Source organism: Lissotriton vulgaris, chromosome 7 (genome assembly GCF_964263255.1).
Source record: "Lissotriton vulgaris chromosome 7, aLisVul1.2, whole genome shotgun sequence".
In the NCBI taxonomy this organism is placed as follows: Eukaryota; Metazoa; Chordata; class Amphibia; order Caudata; family Salamandridae; genus Lissotriton; species Lissotriton vulgaris.
The window spans coordinates 941238641-941264487 of record NC_141695.1 but is presented as its reverse complement, the minus strand read 5'-3'; the positions used below and the strand labels follow the sequence as shown (position 1 = coordinate 941264487).

The 25847-nt window shown below is 49.2% G+C and overlaps 2 protein-coding genes across 2 annotated transcripts in view; one reads left to right on the top strand and one right to left on the bottom strand.

The window, feature by feature from the left end:
* The first annotated feature begins 618 nt into the window (after window positions 1–618).
* Window positions 619–25847, top strand: part of LOC147702782 (protocadherin-10-like) — a 296015-nt gene continuing 270786 nt past the window's right edge. Inside the window, exon 1 of the mRNA XM_086928823.1 lies at window positions 619–3465. Coding sequence (XP_086784949.1) covers window positions 964–3465 — 2502 coding nt within the window. The 5' untranslated portion in view covers window positions 619–963. The remainder of the gene's footprint in view (window positions 3466–25847) is intronic.
* Window positions 23079–23833, bottom strand: LOC147702783 (small ribosomal subunit protein uS8-like). The gene is made up of 2 exons (XM_086928822.1): window positions 23584–23833; window positions 23079–23312 (listed from the first exon to the last, which is right to left on the bottom strand). Exons 1-2 carry the CDS (start codon window positions 23798–23800, stop codon window positions 23110–23112), a joined length of 420 nt encoding a protein of 139 aa, XP_086784948.1. The 5' UTR covers window positions 23801–23833; the 3' UTR covers window positions 23079–23109.

The window sequence follows — 25847 nt, the reverse complement described above, 5'->3', positions numbered from 1 at the left end:
TTTCCCCCAATTAAGATTCCGTCGGTGCTTGTGTGCCAGTCCCTCTCCTTGGATTGTCACCCGCGCTCATTTTCATTCTCCCCGCTCTCCCCTCCGAGCAATTAGTTCCCATGTCTCCCCTATCTGCCCATCTCCTCCCTCTCACGCTGATTGCACACACTCTCCCCTCCAGCCCTCTATCTCCGCTCCTGTCCCTGCCCGCGGTTGGGAAAGGGTTAACCAATTCCAGCTTTAATTGCCGCGCGCTCGCTCCCCTCTCTATCTCTGTCCACCAATGCAGTGCTGAAATGTGCCCTCGCACCCCCTCCCCGCGCCGTGTCTGCAAGAGTTGGAAATCAAAGTATTAAAAGCTGCCCAAGTGGTGAGACATTTACTGGCAGCTCCTGGGAGAGAGACTGCCCTCGACGGAAGCTCTGCTGCCCCCAGCTGCCCCCGCCTCTCCCCCTTTCTTGTCTTCCTTGCTTCCTTCTATCCTCCTTCGCTTATCTCCTTCATCCACGAGCATCATTCCTTGTATCTTTCAGAGTTTCTTCTAGCTCCTTTCTCCTGTTTTTTCTGCTCTCGCGCTCCCTTCTTCCTGCGATCCTTCTTTTCCTCATCTTTCCACATCTGCTTAGTGTTTCTTTCTGGACGCCCCGCCCCTACCTCATTCGTTCACTTCTACTTTCCCCTTGTTTTTATTTCTCTCCATTCTTCTTTGCCTCTCCTTGCCCTCGTCTTTTCGACTTTCCTTGTTCATTTTCTCCTTTCTCTTCCTTCTTCACCCTCTCTGTTTGTCATACTTTTCCCTTCTCTTTCTGGTTCCTATTATCCATCACATCTACCCCTCACCCCCTCCCATTACAATGCCTTAGCGGAGATTTTGGGAAGTGTTGTTCTCCCGTCTGCCAGGGGGAGAGGCGCGCCCGATCCTCAGGTTGCTGCCCGCTCTCCTCTGAAGCTCCGCACTTCCCAGAGGCTGCCATGTCCTCCCTGCTGAGGAGGTGGGCTGGTGCCAGGCGGCTCCTGCTGGTCCTCCTCACCTGCTGCTGCTGGTGCCCGGCGGGGGCACAGATCCGCTACTCGGTGCCCGAGGAGCTGGAGCACGGCGCCTTCGTGGGGAACATCGCCGAGGACCTGGGGCTGGACGTGTCTCAGCTGGGCTCCCGGCGCTTCCGGATCGTGCCCGGGGCGGGCAGCCGGCAGCACCTGGAGGTCAACCTGGAGAACGGCATCCTCTTCATCAACGAGAAGATCGACCGCGAGGAAGTTTGCGAGCTGGGCGGCGGGCCCTGCGCCCTGCACCTGCAGGTGGTCCTGGAGAACCCGCTGGAGCTGTACCGTGTGGAGGTGGAGGTGCTGGACATCAACGACAACGCGCCCAGCTTCCCCTGGCACGACTATGTGCTGGAGGTCACCGAGCTGGCCGCCCCGGGGGCGCGCTTCCCGCTCGAGAGCGCCCAGGACCCGGACGTGGGCAACAACTCGCTGCGGACCTACCGGCTGAGCCCCAACTCCTTCTTCTCGCTGGAGGTGCAGACGCGCACCGACGGCAGCAAGTTCGCGGAGCTGGTGCTGGAGCGTGCCCTGGACCGCGAGCGCCAGCGGACGCACCGTGTGCTCCTCACCGCCGTGGACGGGGGGCTGCCCGAGCGCTCCGGGACGGCGCTCATCACCGTCAGCGTCCTGGATGCCAACGACAACGTGCCCACCTTCGACCGGCCCTCCTACCGGGTCAGCCTGAGGGAGAACGCCCCCCGGGGCACCATGGTCATCAAGCTGAACGCCACCGACCTGGACGAGGGCCCCAACGGCGAGGTGGAGTACTCCTTCAGCGGGCACGCCCCCCAGAGGGTGCGGGACCTCTTCCTGGTGGAGCCCCGGAGTGGGCAGGTGAGGGTGAAGGGGGTGCTGGACTACGAGAAGGCGAGCCTCTATGAGCTGTACGTGCAGGCCAAGGACCGCGGGCCCTCCGCCGTGGCCGTGCACTGCAGGGTGCTGGTGGACCTGCTGGACGTCAACGACAACGCGCCCGAGGTGCTGCTCACCTCCGTGTCCACCCCGGTGATGGAGGACGCCCCTCCGGGCACGGTGATCGCGGTCATCAGCGTGCTGGACAGGGACTCCGGGGACAACGGGAGGGTGGACTGCCAGATCCCCGGGGGCATCCCCTTCCGGCTGCACCCCTCCTACCAGAACTACTACACCCTGGTGACCGACGGGCCCCTGGACCGGGAGACGGTGCCCGAGTACAACGTCTCCATCAGCGCCCGGGACTTCGGCTCGCCGCCCCTCATGACCAGGAAGACCCTCACCGTGCAGGTGACGGACGTCAACGACAACGCGCCCACCTTCGTGCAGCCCACCTACACCGTGTATGTGCCTGAGAACAACCCCCCGGGGGCGTCCATCTGCTCGGTCAGCGCCCTAGACCCGGACGGCCAGCAGAACGCCTACCTGTCCTACTCCATCGTGGAGGGGCAGATCCAGGGCATGCCCGTCTCCACCTACGTCTCCATCAACTCGGACAGCGGCAACATCTACGCCCTGCGCTCCTTCGACTTCGAGCGGATCCGCAACTTCCAGATTCGGGTCCAGGCGCAAGATGCTGGCTTCCCGCCACTGAGCAGCAACGTGACGGTCAACGTCTACATCCTGGACCAGAACGACAACCCGCCTGTGATCATCTCCCCGCTGCCCAGCAACGGGAGTGTGGCCACGGACATCCTGTCCAGGTCGGCGGACCCGGGGTACTTGGTGGGACGGGTCTCTGCGCTGGACGCGGACTCGGGCCAGAACTCGCGGCTTTCCTACCAGATCGTGCAGGCCACGGAGCCCGGGCTCTTCAGTGTGGCTCTCTACACGGGCGAGCTGAGGACCATCCGGGCCCTGACGGAGCGGGACGCCACCCGGCAGCACCTGGTTGTCCTGGTGCGGGATGGCGGGCAGCCCCCTCTGTCCGCCACCGTCTCCATCCTCCTGTCAGTGGTGGACAGCCTGCCCGAGACGCTGTCCGAGTTTGGAGACCTCACCCTCAACTCAGACCCAACCCCGTCCAACCTGACTCTCTACCTCATCATCTCCCTGGGCTGCGTCTCCTTCACCTTCTTGGTGGCCATCATTGTCCTGGCAGCCATCAAGTGCCACAAGGACGGACATTTCCCCCCGACCTACTGCTGCCCACAGCCCCTGGCCTCCTGCTGCGACTGCGAGAGGACCAGCCCCTCCCAGGAGGACTTCGACCGCTCCAACATCAACCTGCAGATCTCAGCCGGGAACAAGGTGCAGACCGGCTGCAGCGAAAACGGGCCCGGGGGCCCCCAGAACTACTGCTACAAAGTCTGCCTGACCCCCGAGTCCGCCAAAAGTGACTTCATGTTCCTGAAGCCCTACAGCCCGCTCACCCCGCAGAACAACGAGGAGAAGCCCGAGAAGGCCCAGAAGCACCAGGTCGTCAACAATGCCAACATCAACGCCGCCAACGAGGTAACCATCCCTGGCACCTACCTACACAGGCCTCTGCGCACTAAGATGTTTTAAAACACTGAATGTTTTCAAATTAACACCTGTTGGATAGTTGTTTGACCCCTGGCAATCCCTCCTCTCCCTCAACTCCTAATCTTTACATGCTTGCAACCTGTTGCTGCTTGTCTGCCAATTCCAGGGGCAACTAATACTTCACTTTAATGGTACTCATTTCATCATTTTCACAAGAATGAAAGGTTAAGCAGGTGATTCGAACCTACAAAATAGGTTCGAAGAAAATCTATGCAGTAGGCCCATTGAACCACTGACCTCGATTCCTTTTGATGGGATTTGTGCAGCTGAGAGTACACCTAAAGGCTTCTTGGCACTATAGAATCAGTGGACAGGGTAAAACATGTGTGTGAGTCTCTTTGCCTGCCTGGGAAACACCACCCCTACCCCACCCCTCTCATTCCACTTTTTTTATACAAACTCTAGTGATTGTTGCCACAGACTTGGGAAATGCCTGGAGTTGTAATTTTCCTACAAATGAAGGATGGAGGGCTGAGTGAGAGAATGAACCTGCGACCAAAAGAAGTGGTAGACACGTTGCCTCGAATGATGATTACAGTGACACTTCATTTTTGTATAAATAATGATTCTAGTGTGGTTAATTATATATAGCACTCTTTATACAAGTGTATGCCTTTACAGCGCTGTGAAAAGAAATGTGCTAATACAGATGTGCTCATTTCATGGAAGCCAGGAGGATGAAAGTCTGGGATCAGTGGCGTAGCTAGAGCTTTGAGTTTCCGCCCAGTGACAGCCAGGGCAGGTAAGAGCATGGGGGGAGGAGCCAACAGCAAACGAGGAGGGCCTATAAAATAAAAAAACACTTACCTTGTGCTTGCCAAAACTGCTCACCTCACAAAGTGCTGGCGACCCAAAAAAGTGCGGCCTGGGGCGGACCCCGCCCCTCGCCCTAGCTACGCCCCTGGCTGGGAAGGGATTCAATGATGTTGCTATGTGAAATGGGAATGGATGTGTTTACCCAGGGAATGGTCCGGAATATCCATGATGGGATATCAAGTTGCCACAATATCGTGACCAAAATACTGAAATCCATACTTTCAGGATGGTACAGAAGTGCACATTGGTAACTATAGATTTGCTATCCTCAACTCCACACACACTTACTGCATGCATTGTCGAGGTACACAGAAGTGGAGTTAGATATAGAAAATGTATACATACTCAGCTGTCGATGTTTTGATCCTAAATGGGGAGGTACTTTAGGGTACTAAGTACCCTCACTTCTTACATTTGCAAGGAAGAGTACCTACACTTCTTACATTTGCAAGGGAGAGTGCCTTCACTTCTTACATTTGCAAGGGAGAGTGCCTTCACTTCTTACATTTGCAAGGGAGAGAACCTACACTTCTTACATTTGGAAGGGAGAGTGCCTACACTTATTAGATTTGGATGGGAGAGTACCAACACTTAGAGTTGGAAGGGAGAGTGCCTACACTTATTAGATTTGGATGGGAGAGTGCCAACACTTCTTAGATTTGGAAGGGAGAGTGCCTACACTTATTAGATTTGGATGGGAGAGTACCAACACTTCTTAGATTTGGATGGGAGACTACTGACACTTCTAACATTTGCAAGGGAGAGTGCCTACACTTCTTACATTTGCAAGGGAGAGTGCCCACACTTCTTAGATTTGGATGGGAGAGTACTGACACTTCTTACATTTGCAAGGGAGAGTACCTACACTTCTTACATTTGCAAGGGAGAGTGCCTACACTTCTTAGATTTGGATGGGAGAGTACTGACACTTCTTAGATTTGGATGGGAGAGTACTGACACTTCTTAGATTTGGATGGGAGAGTACTGACACTTCTTAGATTTGGATGGGAGAGTACTGACACGTCTTAGATTTGGATGGGAGAGTACTGACACTTCTTAGATTTGGAAGGGAGAGTACTGACACTTCTTACATTTGCAAAGGAGAGTGACTAAACTTCTTACGTTTGCAAGGGAGAGTAGTGACATGTCTTACTTGCCCACACTTCTGAGCATTGGTATATTGCATTACTGGAGAGTACCAGCACTTCTCAGTAGCAAACAGGTGCCTTGGGAGAAGGAGTACCTGCACTTCTATATTTCAGTGGAAACACTGCTCACGGTGTTGTGGCCACTCCAGATTTCATGATGGTTCTACCCCACCGAAGGAGCTATCTTATTAGATACAAAGTTGCCTGTGGTGAGAAGTCTCCATTTCTACTGGTCCTCTCTTCCTCTCATAGGAATATTTCTTTTAATATCGTTATTGGTGTTTCCTATCTTTGTAAATATTGGCGCTATATGAGTACAGTGTACTCGTTGGATATACTTAACCTAGATGAAAGGCTGAGCCATTGATTCGAGAATAAAGGATGAGCGATCACTGGCATAGATGCCCGAACCCACAGAGCTATATACCCAGTCTAAAGGTACTTGGAATAGGGTCTGGAGCAGTCTGGGAAACTCTGACATCCGTAAAATCCTCCTGTGTTGGTGAAAAGGGGGCATGCTAAACTGCATTACCGAAATTCCTGGGCTCAGGAAATCACACACAACTTTAACAAAATGCGATCTGCGGCGCACTTACGTTGGACGGAGGGAACCCTCAAGCGCGCCATTTACTGGTTGAGCTATTTTTCTATAAGCCCCCCGCTATTTTTAATTACGAGAGAGCCCAGGGAAGGCAGTGGCTGGCTTTAATTTTGCTGGTCCGGTAACACCGGCTTTTATTCCGTCTACTGAAACCCATTACCGCGCCTGCTTTGAAAAAAGCACAGGCAAAGGACAGCACTGAGCTCCCGTTGCAATCTATTCTCCCCCCTCCCCGCCCCCCCCCCCCCCCCGAAAAAATTGTGCCATTGCTGGTAAAGGGCCCGAAGCGCGTGGCTTGCAGAGCAAGATGCGCCCAAGCCTGACAACTTCCAAGTTGCTGTGATTTATGGCGAGGGAAACCTTTATACCTTTCATAACACCCACCCTCTGGGAGGGCGCTTCACTCGAAGGTGGGAGGAATTTCGGTCCCTTATTGGGCGCGTTTAAGTAGGCTGCTGTTGTCTCTCAAGCATTGTTTGTCTGCGACCAGATAATTGCAACTGCGCACGCTGATAGTATCAAAGCGTGAAGAAAAGAAATGAAATAAAATAAAGTGATGCCGGCTCTGCCAGGCAGAGCATCGTTTCTAAGAAACACCAATTACATCCTTGACCCTCTCGCTGTTATTGGTTCTTTTTAATTCCGGGGAATGGGGTTCTTTTGTGTTGATTACAGCGGTGAGAGGGAAGGCAGACGGTTTTCTTGCGGTTGTCACAGAAACGTCTCATTGCCTTGTATGAGATCGCCTGCTATTATCTCATTTCCCAAAGCCACCACGGCTCTGCCCGACAGCTATTACAATAATACTGAAATATTGTCAACGGAGGGGAAAAACACTCGAGGGTGGCACGTTCGCAGCTCCCACCGCTAGGTGGCGCCAGAGGCTTAACTTGTAAAGCGGAGATGATCTCATCTCTGTATGTCCAAATCTATACACACCGGTCGAACACCAAAACATTAGTCAGAAGGTTGACTGAACAGGTGCAAGAGAACAGTTTTGCTATTAAGATAACTTGGGTGTCTACTGCATTTTCCGAACTCAGATAATACTCGCTTTCCAGCTCAATAAGGCATTATACTTTGTCTCATCCACAAAACCGTTCGCCTATTGTTACCATGCAGAAGGTTAAATTACTCATTACACGAAATTTGAAGGAAGGTTCCTTCGTGTGCGAGGCACGTCTCTGTGAAACACTTTGCCGCTGCCTGTTTGCCTGCAAAGTGACTTTCTCAAATTCAGCACGTCATAAACACCCACCTGTTCATGAGCAGGCAGACAAGCACTACCTCACGAGGGCAGTCACCTCTTATTGAGGAAGCGGACAAGCACGTCTTCTTAAGCAGGGAGGCAGGCATAGCTCCCTCCCTTCAGCTAGCCTCCATTTCTCGTGCTTTGACCCAAGACTAGCCAGCCAGCTGCCTAGAACAGACTTTTCCCCACCTTGCAAGCCACCCTAGTAGGCTTAGCTGCCTCTTCTATGAGGCCTTTGCCCCACTGGAATCATACGTGGATAAATTGGATTAGCCCTTACTTTAGGTTATGGTATACCACTTTCATCTGATTGTGTGGTAATCTGTCCAGAGCTGTGACGTGGTCACCCAAACGCGATTTGCAGCCCTCCTCAGCACCCCAAAATAAAGCAATACACTCAACAGTAACCCCAGTCTCGTGGTGAGGGTTTCATCCCAGACCATTTAAAAGCGAGCAGTCTGCGGTGCAAGGATTCAGAGCAGACCAAGGTGAAGCACAGAGCCAACAGAGCTGGCACTGACACCCGAGGACTGTTGGCAGCGCGTGCCGTGGGTGGCAGCTTCACTTCAAAGATTCTACAGCAAGAAACAGGGCAGCCACCCGATGGCGTGCAGAAATAGACATCAGATGACTAGACGGCCGCGCCACAGGAACACTGAGTGAAGCAACTCTGTTATCTCACACGTTTCCTATTAATGTATGTGTGAAGCCGAACTTCTCTCTCGTTCAAGGTGATGGCTGGATGCACCAGAGAAAAGGAGAGCGGGGGCTTAAGAGGGGCCACTCCGCATTCCCTTTGCTTCATGGGAGACTTCTAGCGTTTGCTGAACTGTCATGCTTTCTTTTTTAGTCTTGGCAACTAAGAACTGAGAAAGGCGTGCCCTAGTGTTTTAAACTCTATTTGATTGTCAATTAATTTTCTCTCTCTAAACGTCTGTGCTGTGCAATGCTGTATGTAAAATATTTGTGCGACTGCAATAGTGGTTTCCTAAATATTATAAAAACTGAATTCCCCGGTGAGGTGCACGGAGGAACATGATTTAATTTTTTAAATCATGGGTATTGGTATTAACAGTCTATATAGAGCAGACTACAAACCGGTGTCCTTCATTTGGCGTCCATAAGAGGCGCTGTCTCCCAGTTTAATGACCCCCAGTGTATCGACCCTGTGAGGACTGAGAGGATAAGCCATTGCTACAAAGAATTAAACTCGTAGCTGGTAGGTTTAAACTGTCCCATGAGAAAGTACATTAGTCAACGAAGGAAGCAATTAAAACATTTAGTGAATGAGGGGCGTCTGCCCAAAAGCAGCACCTGTACTGTCCCCCCAAACTCGAAGGCCACCCCTCCCCCAGTTCAGCGGTGGGCGGAGCAGCAGGTTTCTGCCTCCGAGTCTCAGCTGACTCACTGGTCAACAGCCAATTCGCGACCGGGCCAACAGTCTACATTCCATCCGGGTTGGCTGGGTTGTTATGACACTCATTTCCCCTGTTTAGGAGCCAGGCATAAGCTCGTGGCCCTGAACAGAAAAAAAGGAAATGACTGACATGCTCTGTGAGAAAACTCCAGCATGCCAGGCCACTGATGTTTTGTTTTTCAATACAACCCTGCTTAGGAAGTTTGTTAATAAAAACAAAAACTTTGCCAAGTGGGTGCATCAAAATTGCATCCTTTTGGCAAAGCTTCAGGGCCTTCAACGGGGCGCTGTTGCAGCCCAGCTGGTAGTACAGAGACTGTTGTCTGCCTGGTGGGGGGTCTCTAATATGGGGTGCTGCCTTCCACCAGGGAAACAGAGGCTATGGTCGCTACTCATCTTGCAGACCAGTGGGCCCCAAACGACATGACACACACAAGGGAGAGATGAATGCGAAGGTGCGATGGGTATGATGAGTTCGCCCACATCAATTCAAACCTATGATTGCAATGCTACAACTGGGCCTCTGCAACAGGGACGCTAATTCATCAAGTTACACTCATAGCTGTAGAAATGGGAATGTAGCAGGATGTTTTCGTGTCAATCTCAGTACTAGGCACCATTGATTCTGCTTGGATTTAAGCCTTCTGTCTATATTTTGCAAAAAGACCTCTGAGCCCTGTGCCTTACCCTCCCGCGCTGTGTTCCTCGCTGCCTAGAGGGAGGGGTGTATAAGCAGTGCTATCTATTTTACTATTATACCACAAATTTCTGCAACAGGTGCTTGAACTCAGTCAGCAGACCTATGGGTTGTGACAAGTATAGAAAGTGTGTATCCCTCACTGGTAGTAGCAACGTATTTGAAATCGCAAATTAAAACCATCTTCGAAGAAAGTGGATCTCTATGACAGGTGCAGATGACAGCAGCCACAACATTGTTAGAAATTGATGTGCAAAACTTGGACAATTCAAACATTCCAGTAGCTGCAGGGAAAAGAGCAGTGAACAGAATGGCTAAGAAAATATCACATGAAAGAGATCTGGAAAGCTTACACCATCAATCCAATTTCACATCACTGGCCACCTCCTACATAGTGGCCTTATTTCGAGCTAGCACTGACAGTCCCAGCCCGAAAAAATATCACCTACACAAGACTTCTTGATTGCCCATTGTGGACTTTAATCAAGGTTGGGCCCGGCAGGACAATTTAGCCGCATGCCGACTCTGTAATTACCATCAGGAACCCTGTCTCCATCTGCTGTGCTGTTGTCCTAAGTTAGCCAGCGAGAGGCACCGACTAGTTCTTCCTATCTGCAGAGCCCAAGGCCTTGTACAATGCAGAGAAGTCTCAGACTTATGTTTCTCTTCCAATACAGCTCAAATAGCATCTGGGGGAATTTATAGAATCAATTCGAGCCGCACTGTCGCTGAAAATAGAGCCACAAAAAGAACCCAGTTGGCTAGCAAGCAAGAGAGTCTTGGACAAACCTCCCTTTTAACTCTAATGCATTTGCACTTGTACTTTATAACCAGATTGTGATATTAGTTTTAAGGTTTAATGCCCTACCAGTTTGGAGTAACATGCATGGGATTTTAACTCTCTTTCTTTTAATATTGATAGTATATTGTAATGATTTGAAGTAATTGAACAATAAAAGCTTAATCAACTGCCCTCACTGGTAGTGTCAACACTACTTGGATTTGGAGAGTGATCTGCAGGCTGTAGCCAGATCTTTTCAACATGTGCCTTATATCCCTGACTTGTATTTTCTGCAGATCGAGATGACACAGGGTGTGTTACTTCTTCTCATTTATAGTCTGGGATCGCCTTCCCTGGTTTTAAAACCTGGTCCCAATAGAACATTTACACAGGGATATCCTCAACTGGTGCATGAACCAAACAAAATGGCTTCTTATTTCCAATTGCATATGATGGGTGAAAATATAGTGAACTCTCTAGCAATCTGCACACCTTCGCAACATTCCATAAAAGTATCCTGGGGATCCCTGGGCGGCACAGCTGGGCATCTCTGTAGCAACCCCCCAAACCCAACAAACATGTTAAGGGTCTGGGAATGATGTACAGTGTGTTTTCATTGTGTCTGATTCTTGCAGTTTGATGTACATTTCTGAATAGGGGGTTCATTTTAGTTAATTGCTGAGACTTTGTATGTGACTTCCTTTTGGGAGTTCGGACAACCCCTCAATGCTGCCTTGATGCCAACAATAGTGAAAGCTGGAAAACCCTAAATGACATTTTATCTCCAGCCTGATCATGAGAAATGTAAACACATGTGTGTTATTAATGATGTTTTTTATATAGTACCTGCTGCCACAGTCTTGCAGCTCTGTTGTAAATAAATGTTTCTTGACAAATTCATGGCACTCATTTTTTTTAAAGTAAGAAGGATGAATGACTGAGTGACCGGTGCAGGGATGCAGCTGGCGCGTCAGGCCACTGATCTGTTTTCCAACCTTACATTATGTCAATGTACGCAGATGTAAAGCATGTTTATTCAGGGGGAGTGGGGTGGGAGGGAAACAAGGATTGCTTCTACATGTAAAGAAGGTTCAAGGTAATAATAACTAGAATAATCAAAATAAAATCATAATTATAATTATAATAATAACTTGTTTGTAATAGTGCTACAGCCGTTTCTCAATATCGTAAACAACAGATGGTTCTATTGCCTAATAAAATGGTACTCAGTTCAGTTCATGAAGCTTTATTCGGTTCATAGTAGAAATGACCATAAAAGCACAGCAAACAGGCAACAGAATTAAAAATGTGCAAACATGATTGGTACTCATATTTCCACTCTCAGACAGATGGGAGGCTGAGAGTACCTTGTCTTGGGATATTGCTGCACAAATCAGGTAGGCATTAGCTATTGTTCTGTTAAGGCAGAAAAAGTTGTGTTTTTTGCAAAGAACTCCCTTTTATCTCTATTAGTAAATGTAAGTAATAAGTAAACGTAAATATTGTCCGCAGAGATAGTCCATCAGGTCAGAGAATTTTCTGTCCTCTTCAATCCCATAGCCTGTAAACATGAATCAAATAATGGAGTTAGGAGAAGTCCCTTCTTCTCTATAGATGTCTGTAGTGGTACCCACTTAAAAAGGCCTCATGTCCTCTGTCCGATTATACTATTTGCCCATATCCATCTTAACCTTCTTTGTCTCCACAATTCAATTGTGCCGAATGGAGTGAGATTAGCTCCACCGCGTTCTTGTTGATGAATACATTGAAATGATTATTTGGGCATTTTTGCCTCAATATTGATAGTAGTTTGGTCTGTATGGAACCAGCTTCGTCACATTTGATGTGAAGAGGATTGGTGCTTGTCTTAAAGAATACACTCCGATACCGAAACACTTGACTGGAACAGGCCAGGTAGGAAGATGTCTACTTCCTAAAGGGACCCAAATAGTCATGCCAGGTTGAAACATCGACAAACCCTCCCTCTTGGTTGTTACGTGTAATTTAACTGCAAGGAATTCCACACTGACATATGCAAACCCTGTTATAAATTTTATCAATCAATGCATACAACCGTTGGGAATTGTACAGCGTTCTTGTTATGTATAATCACCATTGGAGAACACTATCATCTACACGATGATCACTTATTTAATTACATATTTTACTTGATTGGAGTCAAAATATTACAAAATGCAACCTGTATCAGTCCTGTGTTTTGTTTTCTTTGTACTTAATGTTGGTCTTATGAATAAGTCTGAGTAACTCTGGGTTCTTTCTAAGACACATAAGAAGGTATTGCTTTTGCATGAATCCTACTGGAAAATTGTTATATTGATACATACTACCCTGGTCCATGTGGGCAGATAGGGGTGCCATTGTTACTTAAACACAGCACAAATCAGCTAAACATTAGCAATTGTTCTGTTAAGGCAGAAAAATTGATGAGTTTTTGTGAAATAACTTCATTTTACCTCTATAAGTAAATATAAGAAATACGGAAATGTAAATATTGTCTGCAGAGAAAGTCCATCAGGTCAGATAATGTCAGTCCCGTTCAACCCCATATCCTCAAATAATCGGGTCAGGAGAAGTACCTTCTTGTTAAAAGATTTCCGCAGTAGTACCCCCTTGAAAAAGGCCTTATATCCTCACAGCCAATTGTGCTATTGTCCCATATCCATCTTATCCCTTTCGAGGAAGGTGATGGAGCCTGCAGTTGACAAGAATCAGTAAAGGCACTTAGAGATTCACCAGGTTCTGTGAAGCCTGGTCAGTCTGGCCTTTTACTGGAACACCGAATGTAGTCAACAACATTGGCTGATATCAAAGATCGTCTTTTGGATGTAGGGGTGGTGTTTTTCCAGGGAACACTACTTTTGCTGATGTTGTTGCCTGCCTTCAATATTGTTGATCACATTTTTCTGCAGGAGAAATTTGGAAGGAGTAGCTGGAATCACCAACAAAGCCAAAGTCAGAGTGGCTCATTATTTAATGAGAGAAAAGTAATGACCAACTCAAATTGGTACTTCTGCTCTCTGAGCATCTTGAACTGTCGAGCACCTCTGTGGTAGTGTCTTTCCACAGATTTGTGTTATATGTTTATGAAGCTGCTTGTTGAGTTACCTGGGAAATAGCAAAATTATCAGATATATGTTGATGATGCCCATCCTGTGGTGCATCTGGAAAGGGGGATGGCGAACCATCTCAGACTGACTGCAAGTTGGTCCTTCAAGGCTGGATGCAGAAGACCAATCTGGACTTTATTGGAGCTGAAACTGAGGTCATGTGGAAGTGATACAAAACCAGAACTTCCATTGTATAAATACGTCAAAGGCTTGGGTGGATCGGGATATCTATTAACAAGCAAATCACAGAGATTATTACAGCCTGAAACGTTTAGCCAAGGACACTATATTTTTTTCAAGAGCATTCATTCTTTTTTCTGCGTTTGGCCAGCCCGAATGAGGACCTCTTTTCTAAGATTGCCTTTGGCAATATGTTGGACACCTGATGCCCTCTCTATGCCACCTCTCACCTTTAACAGGTGCGAAACCATGATTCCTGAGGAGTTTTCAAATTGAGACTTTGGTACTGTATTAGACATGGCAAGTCCTCCTGCCACTGCCTGCCTGCATTATTTTGAAAATTGCATTTATGCTGCTTCATATGCTGACGAGGTGGCAAAGTGCGTTCGGCGGACTGCTAGCGTGCTACTTGGTCCACTTTGGATCATGAGCGAGAGATCGCTGGGATAAATATTGACTTTTATTCTCTGTGCCAGTCAGGTGAAAAATATCATTGCTGACACCTCTTTATACCCCTTTACCTACCTTATTGCAGGGAGAGTGACTCTCAAAGTTGTTACTTTCTCATGGGGGAAATTCAGACGTGGGATGCTGTACCTCAGGCAGCTGCTGCCTAAACATATTGTGATCTACCGCTGTCTGAAGCAGTTCCTCCCACCCAGATGGGCAGGAGTGTGGAGCTACATCAATTTCCTCCCATCCAACTGGTCTGTGCTGCTTCACTAAGCTTTCTCCCTTAAAAATAGCACTTAAAATTACCTTTTCATCAGTTATCAGACCTGCCAACAAATCCTCCATATATGAGTAGGAAACCCACTCCAAGTAGGGGATTCAAGCTCACCTGGTGCTCACCATGTGATATTGGTTGTTCACCAGGTGACTATGTAGGAATAGCCAATATGGGGGTGGCACATGTGGGCAAAGTGTGAGTTAGCAGCTCTGTGACACTGTTCATAACCTTGGGTTGAAAGTCTCCGCTCTATCATACACCCCTACAGTTCTTGGACAGTCCATCGGGTCCAAGATCCACATGATCCTGGAGGCCCATTGAGGATGAACAATACCTAAAGCCAGCTTATAACAGTAGTAGTAATGGCTCTGTCTTTAACCTCGACCATGAAAAAAATTCAAATAGAGGCATCAGTGAATGAGAGCAGACAAGACCTCGGGTCTATTTGAATCATCCCCCCCTCCCCCTCCCCCGATACCCTGCCGGAGCCTGACCTTGGGTGGTCTCCCTCTGAGGATGCACCACTAATATCCTAGCCCCTTGATGTCCCCTGTACAGATGGCCCCAGGAGCCTTGCATTCTTTAAAAAGTCCCCTCTTCAAGGTTTGCATTTGAATAGCATGCATGTTTTTGGGGATGCAGAAAACCTGATATTTGCAGTTATTTACAACCCTGACTTCTCAGCTGAGAAAACATTTTCAGTATTTTGTTCTCCAGACAATGCATAAAAATCCCTCTTCCACACAGCGCAATAGTCATATTATCTACTCCATTGTTAGCCATATCCTTCGATGTGTGGAACTGGTCAGTGTCTACCACCTCCTTGAGGTTGGGTTGCAGCAGTGAAAGTTAAAGATAACCAGCCCCCCACTGACTGCTGGAACCCCCATGGGGGCTCTTTCTGCATCTTTTTAACAAGTAGATGAAGTAAATGAAAGGTGTGTGGCAATAACAAACAAAGCTCCAGCAGGGAGCCTCTTTTGTTTTAAAAAGTATGAGATTATGGCACTTGAGGGCTGGCATTCCCAGTCTTAGAGGACATACATACGTTTGCATTTAGAGATGTCATACCTCCCACCCACGTAGCCTGTGTGTTTTTGACAGGCAACATGCGAGTAAAGGCAAGGACAGTATGGTTGATTAGTCACTCGTACTTGTCAAGAGCAAAAGGAAGGCTGCCTTGGATGTCCAGCAGGAAAAATGCAACCTGTTGGGACTAACAATTCCCTCACATGGATGTGCACTCTTGTCCTGAGTGCCCCAACTGTAATGATGATGTCTGGATCCCTGATGCTGAATTGCGTTGCCATTGCTGAACAAGGATCACTGATTGCAACCTTTTTGGACCGAGAGGAGTGCCAAAAGGGCTACCCTCATAGTGGTGAAAGGCTACTGCTTTTACCAGGAGTTAAGCAGCACAAGTATGGTGGATGAAGCATACTGTGTATTGGTGAGTAGGCATGAACAAGTCTTTATATTTGTGCCACTAGAGTGATGCCTGAAGGCTTACTTATTTGAAGTTCTGCTGCTGTGTGCTTAATTCACCCTTGCCCTATATCGGCTGGATATGTAGAGCTGTGCAGTGCATGTGTGTTGTACATGTGCTGGGTATACGTGTGTCTGTGAATGGTACAATGCTGGCATGATGCAGTGCATGTATGCATTTGCTGGATATATATGTGTCTGTGAATGGTACCATACAGAAAAGACTGTGAGCACAGTTAGACATAAGGAAAGGAGGTAGAGAAATCCCGCTAGGCAGATTTGTGTTTTGCTGCTTTCCTGTAAGCTGGGTGGAAAACACTGGAGGAAAGAAGAGCCAGGCTTCTCCCATACACTTCGATGGTCACAAGGAAGGGGTCTGGGCTCATCTTAGGACAGAGATGGGACTGATAATTGAATCATAAAGAGTAGGGTTGAGGCCCTGCTGTAACCTTCTAATACACATATCACTGTGGCTGACATCCAGACGTGAACCTCTAGTCACTCCCATGGCCTGTGCTGTGGTGCTATCAGATTTGGAGTGACTCCTGCTGTGACAGACAGCTTTATGGGGGAAGGACAGGGAAGAGGACAGAGCATTTCAATAGGAAGCAGATCTCCAACAGAAACTTCAAAGATTCAGATTCTAAATCACATCTGGTGTCTGGAAATGGACTATAAGAAGGGGAGCTTGAGGTTCCCAAAATAGTCTACTGTCAAGCAGCCAGGCGGGCTGTGTGTGGAGAAGCTCTGCAAGACTTCTACCTGTGACCAGGACTGGGAGCCAAGGCCTGCCATTCTCCAAACTGGGTGAGGGAACATCACCCAGGGATTCCAAAACCACCTGCCCTGGAGCAATGCCTGCCTACTTGCCAAACCAGTGTGCCCTATGAGGAAGAATAGAGTGTTGAAGAGAGTGAGTACCAGTGGGGGACCCTGACAATTGGATCCTGGCAGGGAGGTGTGAGGAGACGGCTGCCGCACCAATCAGGTCATTATCCATGTGCAGGTTAAAGTCGGCGATCCCGTATTCCAGAGGAGGGTTGGGTGAGGTGAGCACTGAACTTTTCTGCACCAATCGAGTCATTGCCCATTTGAAGGTTTGAAGTCGGCCACCCCATATGCCAGGTGGGGCTTCCATGAAGATTTCTGCTGTATGGATCAGGTTGTAGCCCTTGTGCAGTGAAGTCAGCGACCCCATATGTTAGGTGGGGCAACAATGAAGATTGATTCTGTTTCGATTGGCTCATAGCCCTTGTGCAGAGTGAAGTGGGCAACCCCATATGCCAGGTGGGGCCACCGTGAAGATAGCTGCTCTGCGATTGGGCCGTAGCCGGTGTGCTGATTCAAGTCAGCAACCTAGCATACCAGAAGGGACTGCCATGAAGATTGCTGCTGTGCCGATTGGGCCGTAGCCCATATGTAGAGTGAGAACCGTGACCTCTTATGCTGTGAGGGACCCTAAGAAAATGCAAGGAGCTTGGTCTGGTCGAAACTGCTGTCGTGCGCGGTGGGCCGCTATGGTGACCAATGCGGGCCCAAGGCCTGAGTGTTAACCACCATCAGGTGTGTCTAACTTCCCTCTCCCCCCACCTATGGGGAGGATCCCAGGAAACTTACCAGCAACAGAGGAACATTGAGGACCCCTGGCTGCTTCTTCCGAAGGACAGCGTGTGAGAAACTCGAGGACACCCAACTGCTGCTGCTCCAGTGCAGCATGAGAAGCACTCACCTGAGACACCTACTGCAGCTTCATTGACTTTGAAGGGGGAATGCTCAGAGATTCTGGTCGTACAGTTCTTGCTGCTGTGAGGAAGACTGATTTATGAGCCAGACGCCCCAGGGGAACTTTCCTGCCATATAACGCTCCATAGAGGCAGGCGAGCCAACAAATTAATAGGGAACTAGCTAGACTCTAAGAACCTGTGCACGAGCGAGCCCTGAAAATTGTTGGGATCTAAATCATGCAAAAAGCATCATGTGGAATATAGTCTCTTTAAATTTAAAAAAGATGTTTCTTTAACATGCAGAAACATTTTACCTTAATACATCAGATTATTTTTTTACAGCACACCCTGAACTCAAGTATTGGAAGGTACTTTCTTATATGAAGAAGAAAAGGAAGGCTCTGTAAAATATGGTATTTGTCAAGGATTACACAATGTATTCATAGCAGGAAAGCCACAATTAGTCCCAGGTTTTCTGGTTTCACATTATAAAATTCATCCTCTAGATGTCTACCTTTTTCTATCCTTTTTAATCCCAAAGATTTATGCTTTGTTAATACCTAAAGATTATGCTTTGTTTTTAATTTTCGGTGCATGATGGTAGAGTGTGGGTGGCAGGTTGGCAGAAGCCACCTTAAAGCTCAGCTCATGGTGGGCTTGAGGGTCCAAGAGGACCTCGAGCAGAGGCAGGTTGTCTGGCTCAAGCTTTTAGTGGCTCGCCCATTTCTAGCACTTTGGAGCTGGTACACTTTTACCTTTCATGAGAGTCAGAGTGGGAATACTGAGACTCAGACTGCTAGTGGGTCTTAGGCTGAATGTTGCCTACAGTGAATGTGGAATAACCACTACCACTAGCGATAGGGGAGTGGACTCATGAACGCACCTGTTAAATCAATAGATCCCTGACCTATTGTGAATACCCTATTTTACTTTGTGCTTGTATATAAATACTGCTTTGTTCATAAAAGCAGTTATATGACTGGCCAAAAATGTATTTATGTTGCTGACCGTGTTTTGAGCTGTGACCTTGTGTTCACCTGCCTGTATTTACCAACTCCCCGGTAAGTCATGGACTACTCGATCTGCACTACCACTGAGAGCCAAGTGCTGAAGGGGTACTTGACCCAGTTGCTCAGGACCCATAGTAGATTGTTAAATCAGGAGTAAAAGGCTTCACCCCCCGCCCCCCTCCACCTAGGTTTGGGCCCAGTTACTCCTGCTTGCCCCAGATTCATCCAAATGGGGTTCTGACACCACCGTAGAATGGAGCAGCCTTCTGGACATTAGGTGGGTGCAGCTTGTCTCAATAATAAAGAGAAAACTGACAGAAAGGCTCCGAACACAGCAGTCATTTATCTGCGGGGCAACTAATTAGCAACACTCCTGAATGAGATTAGTTGGGGCCTATTGAAAGTGGCATGGCTCTTAGGCCGAACAGTTATCGCCTGGTCAGAAGTGATACAGAGAAAAAGAGGGAGGGGGTTCAGTTAAATAGTGCAGTAAACAGAACGAGACATAACGGTCAGCAAATTTTGTAAGTACTTGGGCCTTGTGTTCATCAGGCATGGCTTAATTAACCTGAGGATGCAAGAGTACAATTCAAATAAATGGGTTTACTTTTCTGAGAATACCAGGGTGGTCTTCTTGACTAACAGAGGCAGCTTTGCATCTAGTAGGTTGTGTATATTATAAACATAAAAAGGAGGGGGCTGGATGACGTTAGCTCCACAGACTGGAATAAAGGGCCACACCAGGCCACAAACAGGGTGGTGGAATTATAATGCTTGCCTTGGGTTGCCTGATGGCAGGGCCAGCTAGCAGTAAGGGGGTCTCCAGGAAAAGAACATGTAACTTGCAGCCAGGGCATGCTGAATGGCCAGCCGAAAGTAGATAAACAAGGTAGCAAGTTAACCAGTGCTTAATTTGAGCCAGTGATTTCCGGCGCGTGCTGTCTGGTTAATTTAGAGATGACTACAACAACAGTTAATTATTAATTCAATATACATTAAAAATTACTATTCCTGTCGCCCAAGCAATTCTTATAGCTTTAGGGGCAGAAAAAATCTGAATTATCACACTTGTAGGAGTGTGATGGTTAGCAGTTCTGTTGTTACTATCATTGGCAGCATGGCAGGGGCAATGCATAGTGCACGCTGCAGTTGTGTCCTGAAGAAAGCCCTGGCACCAGTGGGGGCTGGCACGGATCTGGGGGGGGGGGGGGGGGGCGAGGGAATAAGGGAGTGTAAAAAAGAAAAATACCCTTACCTCCTCGCCGCGCTGTCCCACGTCGTCTTTCCTTTGTCAGCCGAACAGGAAGCAGCCAGGCTCTCTAAGCCAATCACCATGCTGCAATGCAACGTTCTGCTTGGTTTGAGTGCTGTTATTCGATGCTGAGATGGGGACTGTCTGGGTAGAGAACATGCTAAGCGTGCATGACTGTTTGGCCGGCCCGAGACAACTGGCCAAAGCGTCATGCGCACGTCAGTGTTTCCACCACTCCCACCCTGTCCTGCTCTGTGAGCAGAGCAGCCTCACCCTGCTCGCACGTTGCCACAGCAGGAACAAATAAAATGATAATAACATCACATTCTGATCTGCACACAAGCACGCCGGTGAGGTCTGGGACCTGCTCGACACATCATCCCCGGACGTCGCCTTCCTGACAGAGAACTGGATGAACGACTTCTCCACACCTGACATCGCCATAGCCATCCCAGGCGGCAACAAGATAACCCACAGAGACCGCACCAACGGAGTCGGAGAAGAAATCGCCATCGTCCACAAGAACAGCGTCAGGGTCTCGACCAACACCAACGACACTCTCAGCACAGCTGAACACATGCACTTCCAGATCCACACAGACCACAACACCACCCTCAGAGGTACCCTCATCTACAGACCCCCTCGACCCCGAACCCAATTCAGCGACTTCATCACCGACTTCATCAGCATGCACGCCCTGACCTCCACCAACTACATCCTCCTCGGAGACCTGAACTTTCACCTTGAGAACAACAACAAAAGCAACTCCGCCACCCTGATCGACAACCTCGCCAATCTCGGACTGAGGCAGCTCGTCACAACACCTACCCATTCTGACGGCCACACGCACGGCCCCGTCTTCTCATCAAGCTCCCACGTCTCCTTCAGCCACACTACCGAACTCCTCTGGACCGGCCACCACTGCATCCACTTCACCTTCCAGAAACCCACCACACACCACCGCACCCAAAAGATCCCCCGCCGCTGCTGAAGCAAAATCACGGAAGACCAACTACACGCAAACCTCGTTCTCAGCCCATCCACCGACACCTCCAACATCGATGACGCCGCCTGCAACTTCAGAAGCTGGATCAAAAACTGCGCCAACACCCTCGCCGCACTGAAGAAACCTACCCACACAGACACCAGCAAGAGAGCTAGCTCGTTCACCCCAGAACTCCTAGCCTCCAAGCGAACCTGCTGGAAACTAGAGAAGAAACGGCACAATGAAAAGACACCGGACAGCCTTGCAGCCCACAAAGACCCCACCTGCAAACACATCACCTCATCAGGTCTGCCAAGAGGAACTCCTTCAAAGACCACCACGACAACAACGCACACAACAGCAAGGAGCTCTTCAACATCATAAAGGAACTCTCCAACCTCAGCTCCAACATCAACGACATCCCGCCGTTACAAGCCCTGTGCGACTCCCTCGTCACCTTCCTCCACCGCAAGATCGCGGACATCTACGACAGCTTCAACGCCCAGACAGTCCCAACAGACATCGACACTCCAGACACCCCGCACACCATCGACCACGACCCCCTGCCAGCCTGGGCCAACGTGAACATAGATGACACCATCAAGACCATGAGCACAATCCAGTCCGGCTCCCTGTCAGAACCACTCCAGCACCACATCTTCAACAAAGCCAGCAGCTCCATCGCACCTCCACCTGCGCAACGTCATCAATCTCTCCTTTGAGATTGCGACCTTCCCAGAGAACTGAAAACACACTGAGATAAACACCCTACTCAAAAAAACCAAGGCAGACCCGAGAGACCTCAATAACTTCCGGCCCACCTCTCTGCTTCTGTTCCTAGCCAAGGTCATCGAGAAGATCGTCAACAGACAGCTAACCCAATACCTCGAAGAAAACAGCATCCTGGACCCATTCCAGACAGGGTTCTGCAGCAACCACAGCACCGAGACTGCCCTCATCTCCACCACCGACGACATCAGGACCCTGCTGGACAATGGTGAGACCGCGGCCCTCATCCTCCAGGATCTCTCCGCCGCCTTCGACACCGCCTGCCACCGCACACTACGCACACGCCTCCACGACACAGGGATCAGAGACAAGGCCCTGGAATGGACCACCTCCTTCCTCTCCGGCAAAACCCAGAGTTTCCGCCTCCCCCATTCCGATCCAAAGCCTCCAAGATCATCTGCGGTGTACCCCAGGGATCATTCCTCAGCCCGACACTGTTGAACATCTACATGGCCCCGCTCGCACAAGTCTCCCAACAGCACAACCTCAACATAATCTCCTACGCCGACGACACTCAACTGATCCTCTCCCTCCCTAAGGACCCCCTCACAGCCAAATCCAACCTCCACGAAGGAATGAAGGCTGTCGCCGACTGGATGAAGATCAGCCAACTGAAGCTGAACACGGACAAGATGGAGGTCCTCATCCTCAGCTCCAACCTTTCAGCCTGGGACGACTCCTAGTGCCTTCGGCACTGGGAGAAGCCCCCACACCCACTGACCATGCACGCAACCTGGGAGTCATTCTCGACTCAACACTCTCCATGACCAAGCAAGTCAACGCAGTCTCCTCCTCGTGCTTCAACAACCTCTGCATGCTCCGCAAGATCTACAGGTGGATCCCGACAGATACAAGAAGAACAGTTACCCAGGCTCTCGTCAGTAGCAGACTCGACTATGGACATGCCCTCTACGCGGTGGCCCCGGCCAAGCTCATCAAACGACTGCAACGCATTCAAAACACCTCTGCACGCCTGATCCTCAATGTACCATGCCACAGCCACATCACCCCTCACATGAGATACCTGCACTGGCTCCCTGTCAACAAGAGGATTTCCTTCAAGCTCCTCATCCATGCACACAAGGCACTCCACAAGACCGGTCCAGCCTACCTCAACAGACGACTCTTCTTCTACATCCCCAACTGCCAGCTCCGTTCTACCGACCTTGCCCTCGCCACCGTCCCTCGCATCCGAAGAACAACCACCGGCGGCAGATCCTTCTCCCACCTCGCCACCAAGACCTGGAACACCCTCCCACTGAGCCTATTACAGACCCAAGACCTGCTGACCTTCAGGAAGCTACTCAAGACCTGGCTGTTCGACCAGTAGGGCCCCCCCCCCCCTTTTTCCCCCAGCGCCTTGAGACCCTCATGGGTAAGTAGTGCGCTTTACAAATTCTTGATTGATTGATTGATTGATTGATTATCATTTTGTTTTTCCTTTCCTTTACTGCTGCAACGCAGTGGGGCGACGCTCCTCCGCCTTAGTGGAGGAGCCACCTTTGCCTGGCACATATTCGTTTTTTTTACAAACTAAGCACTACAATTTACAATTTATTAGTCTGCCTTTTTACATTCTAGAAAAAGAATCCCAGGATTTTGCCTCCTGTATGTTTTCGCCTAGCTTCTTCGTGGTCCATGATGCCAGCTGACGTTGTGAGAACAATGTATCCAAACTGACGAGATGGCAACAGATTGTTCTGCCACTTCTCCAGATCTTTCAGTTGCTCATGAAACCGTGGACTGATTACACCCAGGGCCGGCCTTAGGCATGTGCAAGCTGTGCACCTGCACAGGGCCACCAAACCTCAGGGGCCACCACACCAATATATATCCTTAATATAATAATCCTCGGAGGATGGATACATATTTGAGTGGTGGCCCCTGGCAGGGATTTGGCGGCCTCCGGCTCTGTTTCACTTGCAAACACCTTGACCCCCCCTCTTCACTGGCCTCCGCGCTCCGTCCCGCCCAGACCCCCTCTTCCGGAGCCCCCTACCTACGCTCCCTGCCCAGGGCCACCATGAGCCTCGAGCCGCCCCTGATTACACCACACTTGTTTAGTCTGCCAGTGAGATTCACAACAATTTCCCCTGCTCGGTGGTCATCAATGATTTCAAATTCACCAATGTAACCATGTTTCATCATCACAGTTAAGAAACGCACGATCACTTTGGAGCATGGCCTGATCATAACCTGGCGTTTTCCACGTTTATCGGCATTGTTAATGCTTTTCAGAGCATCGGCAAGTACATTCATGCGCATCATCGTGCTGTCCGGTTCGCACCACAAAATAAAGATGGAAAATTAAGCACTAGCAACTTAAGCCTACCCTATGGCAGGTTTGGGACTCCCAACAGTCTGCAGTAGTTAATACTGTGCGCCATTAATATTGCAAGCGAATAAAGCTTGCCAATGCCTGCTAGCGGGCCTTTCGCAAATGATTAATAAACAGAGACAAGTCCTCCAAAAGTGATAATGCGTGCACGTTTTAATGCTTAAGATTAAAGGTGGCTCGAGTGTTCGACATAAAAAGTGAACAGTCACGCCAGTGACTGCAGAAGGCTCGCAAGGTAACGGGCGTGTGTGAATAACCAACACGGAGACTCCTTTGTTTTGCTGTCAGGCTGGAGACTGAGCCGTGTAAGGTGTCAGATCCCTGAGGGGCTCTGCCAGTCACCTTCTACCCCCCCACCACCGCCCTAGCCTCTCTAGGGTGGGGGCACCTCTCCGTCTGTCTTCTCTTTGGGGTTGGCGTCTCTCTTACTCGCAGAATTGTTTCCTGAGAGCCGGAGCTGTCTACCAGATCAAGAAAGCAGCGCCGGAGGCTGCCGAGCCGAGCTTGCCACCGCCCCCCCTCGGTGTGGGCGAAATTGCCACAAAGAACATCTCCAACCCCCGGAGCTCGGAACCCGATTACAATTCCGCGAGGATCCCGCGCCGCCGCGCACACGAGCGCTGAATGGCAACAGCAGGCAGTGGGGCTGGAGTGGACGGGGGCAGGCGCCGATTAGGACGGTAATTCGTGGAGTGAGTTCGGTGAGGCGCCTGTGGGGGCTAGTCAAAGTCAAAAAAGACAATGCCAGCGGCTCCTGGAAACCTCCGCCATGTTTAATTCATCACCACCCTCTCGCTCTCCCCCTTCCTTCCAACAGTCGGTCTGAAGCACCCTCACGGCAGTCACTCTTTCCCTCAGGATCAAGGCGTCTTGTTTGCGCCTTTTTTTATCCAAGGCAGGCCTGATGAAGTAGTCTGGGATGAAATAAAGGCGCCGCTTCAGTGCTCGCATACTGTCATTGTCACAGTTTTAGTGCTTGGACAGAGACGTTTCTGGCGCAGGGCCCAGCCGTCCAAGAGGCCCTGATAGAACCAGCTCTGTACTCCACGCCACGCAGTCCTGCCCTCATGACCTTACATTATTTTTAAATAATAGATTGTTTTAAATACCATTTTGCTTTTATTTATTTTTAATACGGTAATGAGTAGGAGTGCAGGTATTTTTGCAGAAAAAAAGTTGTGATTATGTTTTTCTGTACCATGCACCATCCATCCAAAAGTTCCTTTTTGATTAAAACAGGACCTCACATAAGAGGAATGGCGGGAGGGGGGGTGGGGCAGTGATTATTTGTAGTAATATTAATGAGCTGCTGCAGTGTTACAATATTGACAACACCTGTCACTATCCCCGAGCAGTAGATGCAAACCCATTTTGAATTTTGACCTGAGCATTGTCAGTGATCTGGTGAAAGAAGGCACAAAAAACCTGAAATTGGATCATAAATTCAAAGATGTTTCGAACAGTAGCCCCCAAAACATGTTTGGTTAGGGGCCCCAAATTCCTTAACCCCTTGGCCGTGGGGGTAAGTCCCCCACTGTACTAGGGGGCAGGGGGGGCGCCCACAGCTCCCCGATGCTCGTGACGAGCTCAGCTCGTCATGAGCCACGGTGGTCAATAAGATTCGAATAATTAATTTGCTCTTCTCTTTGTTCATAAATAGTAAAATTTCATTTTTCTTTAACCCCTTCGATGCTGATGACGAGCTCAGCTCGTCATCACCCACGGGTGTCGTGTGCTGATGACGAGCTGAGCTCGTCATGGTGCCACTAAAATGGCATTTTCCAGCACTGGGGGGGAAAACGCCTAGCATCCAAGTGGTTAATGTGATTCATTTTTGTGGGATAGCTAAACTCCTTGCACCAATTTCTTTTTATTGGCTTTTGCTTCAGCATCTTCTTCATCAGGCATATCTGTGCAGGACCCTTTTTTGGGCTGTTGTTGAACAGCTGCCATCAGCTGCAGAGCATCATGGGATCA

Coding starts and splice junctions, on each gene's coding strand:
- LOC147702783 (XM_086928822.1), bottom strand. CDS start 23,800: ATGATGCGCATGAATGTACTTGCCGATGCTCTGAAAAGCATTAACAAT. Junction 23,313..23,583: donor TGGCAGACTAAACAAGTGTG/GTGTAATCAGGG, acceptor GCAGGTGCACAG/CTTGCACATGCCTAAGGCCG.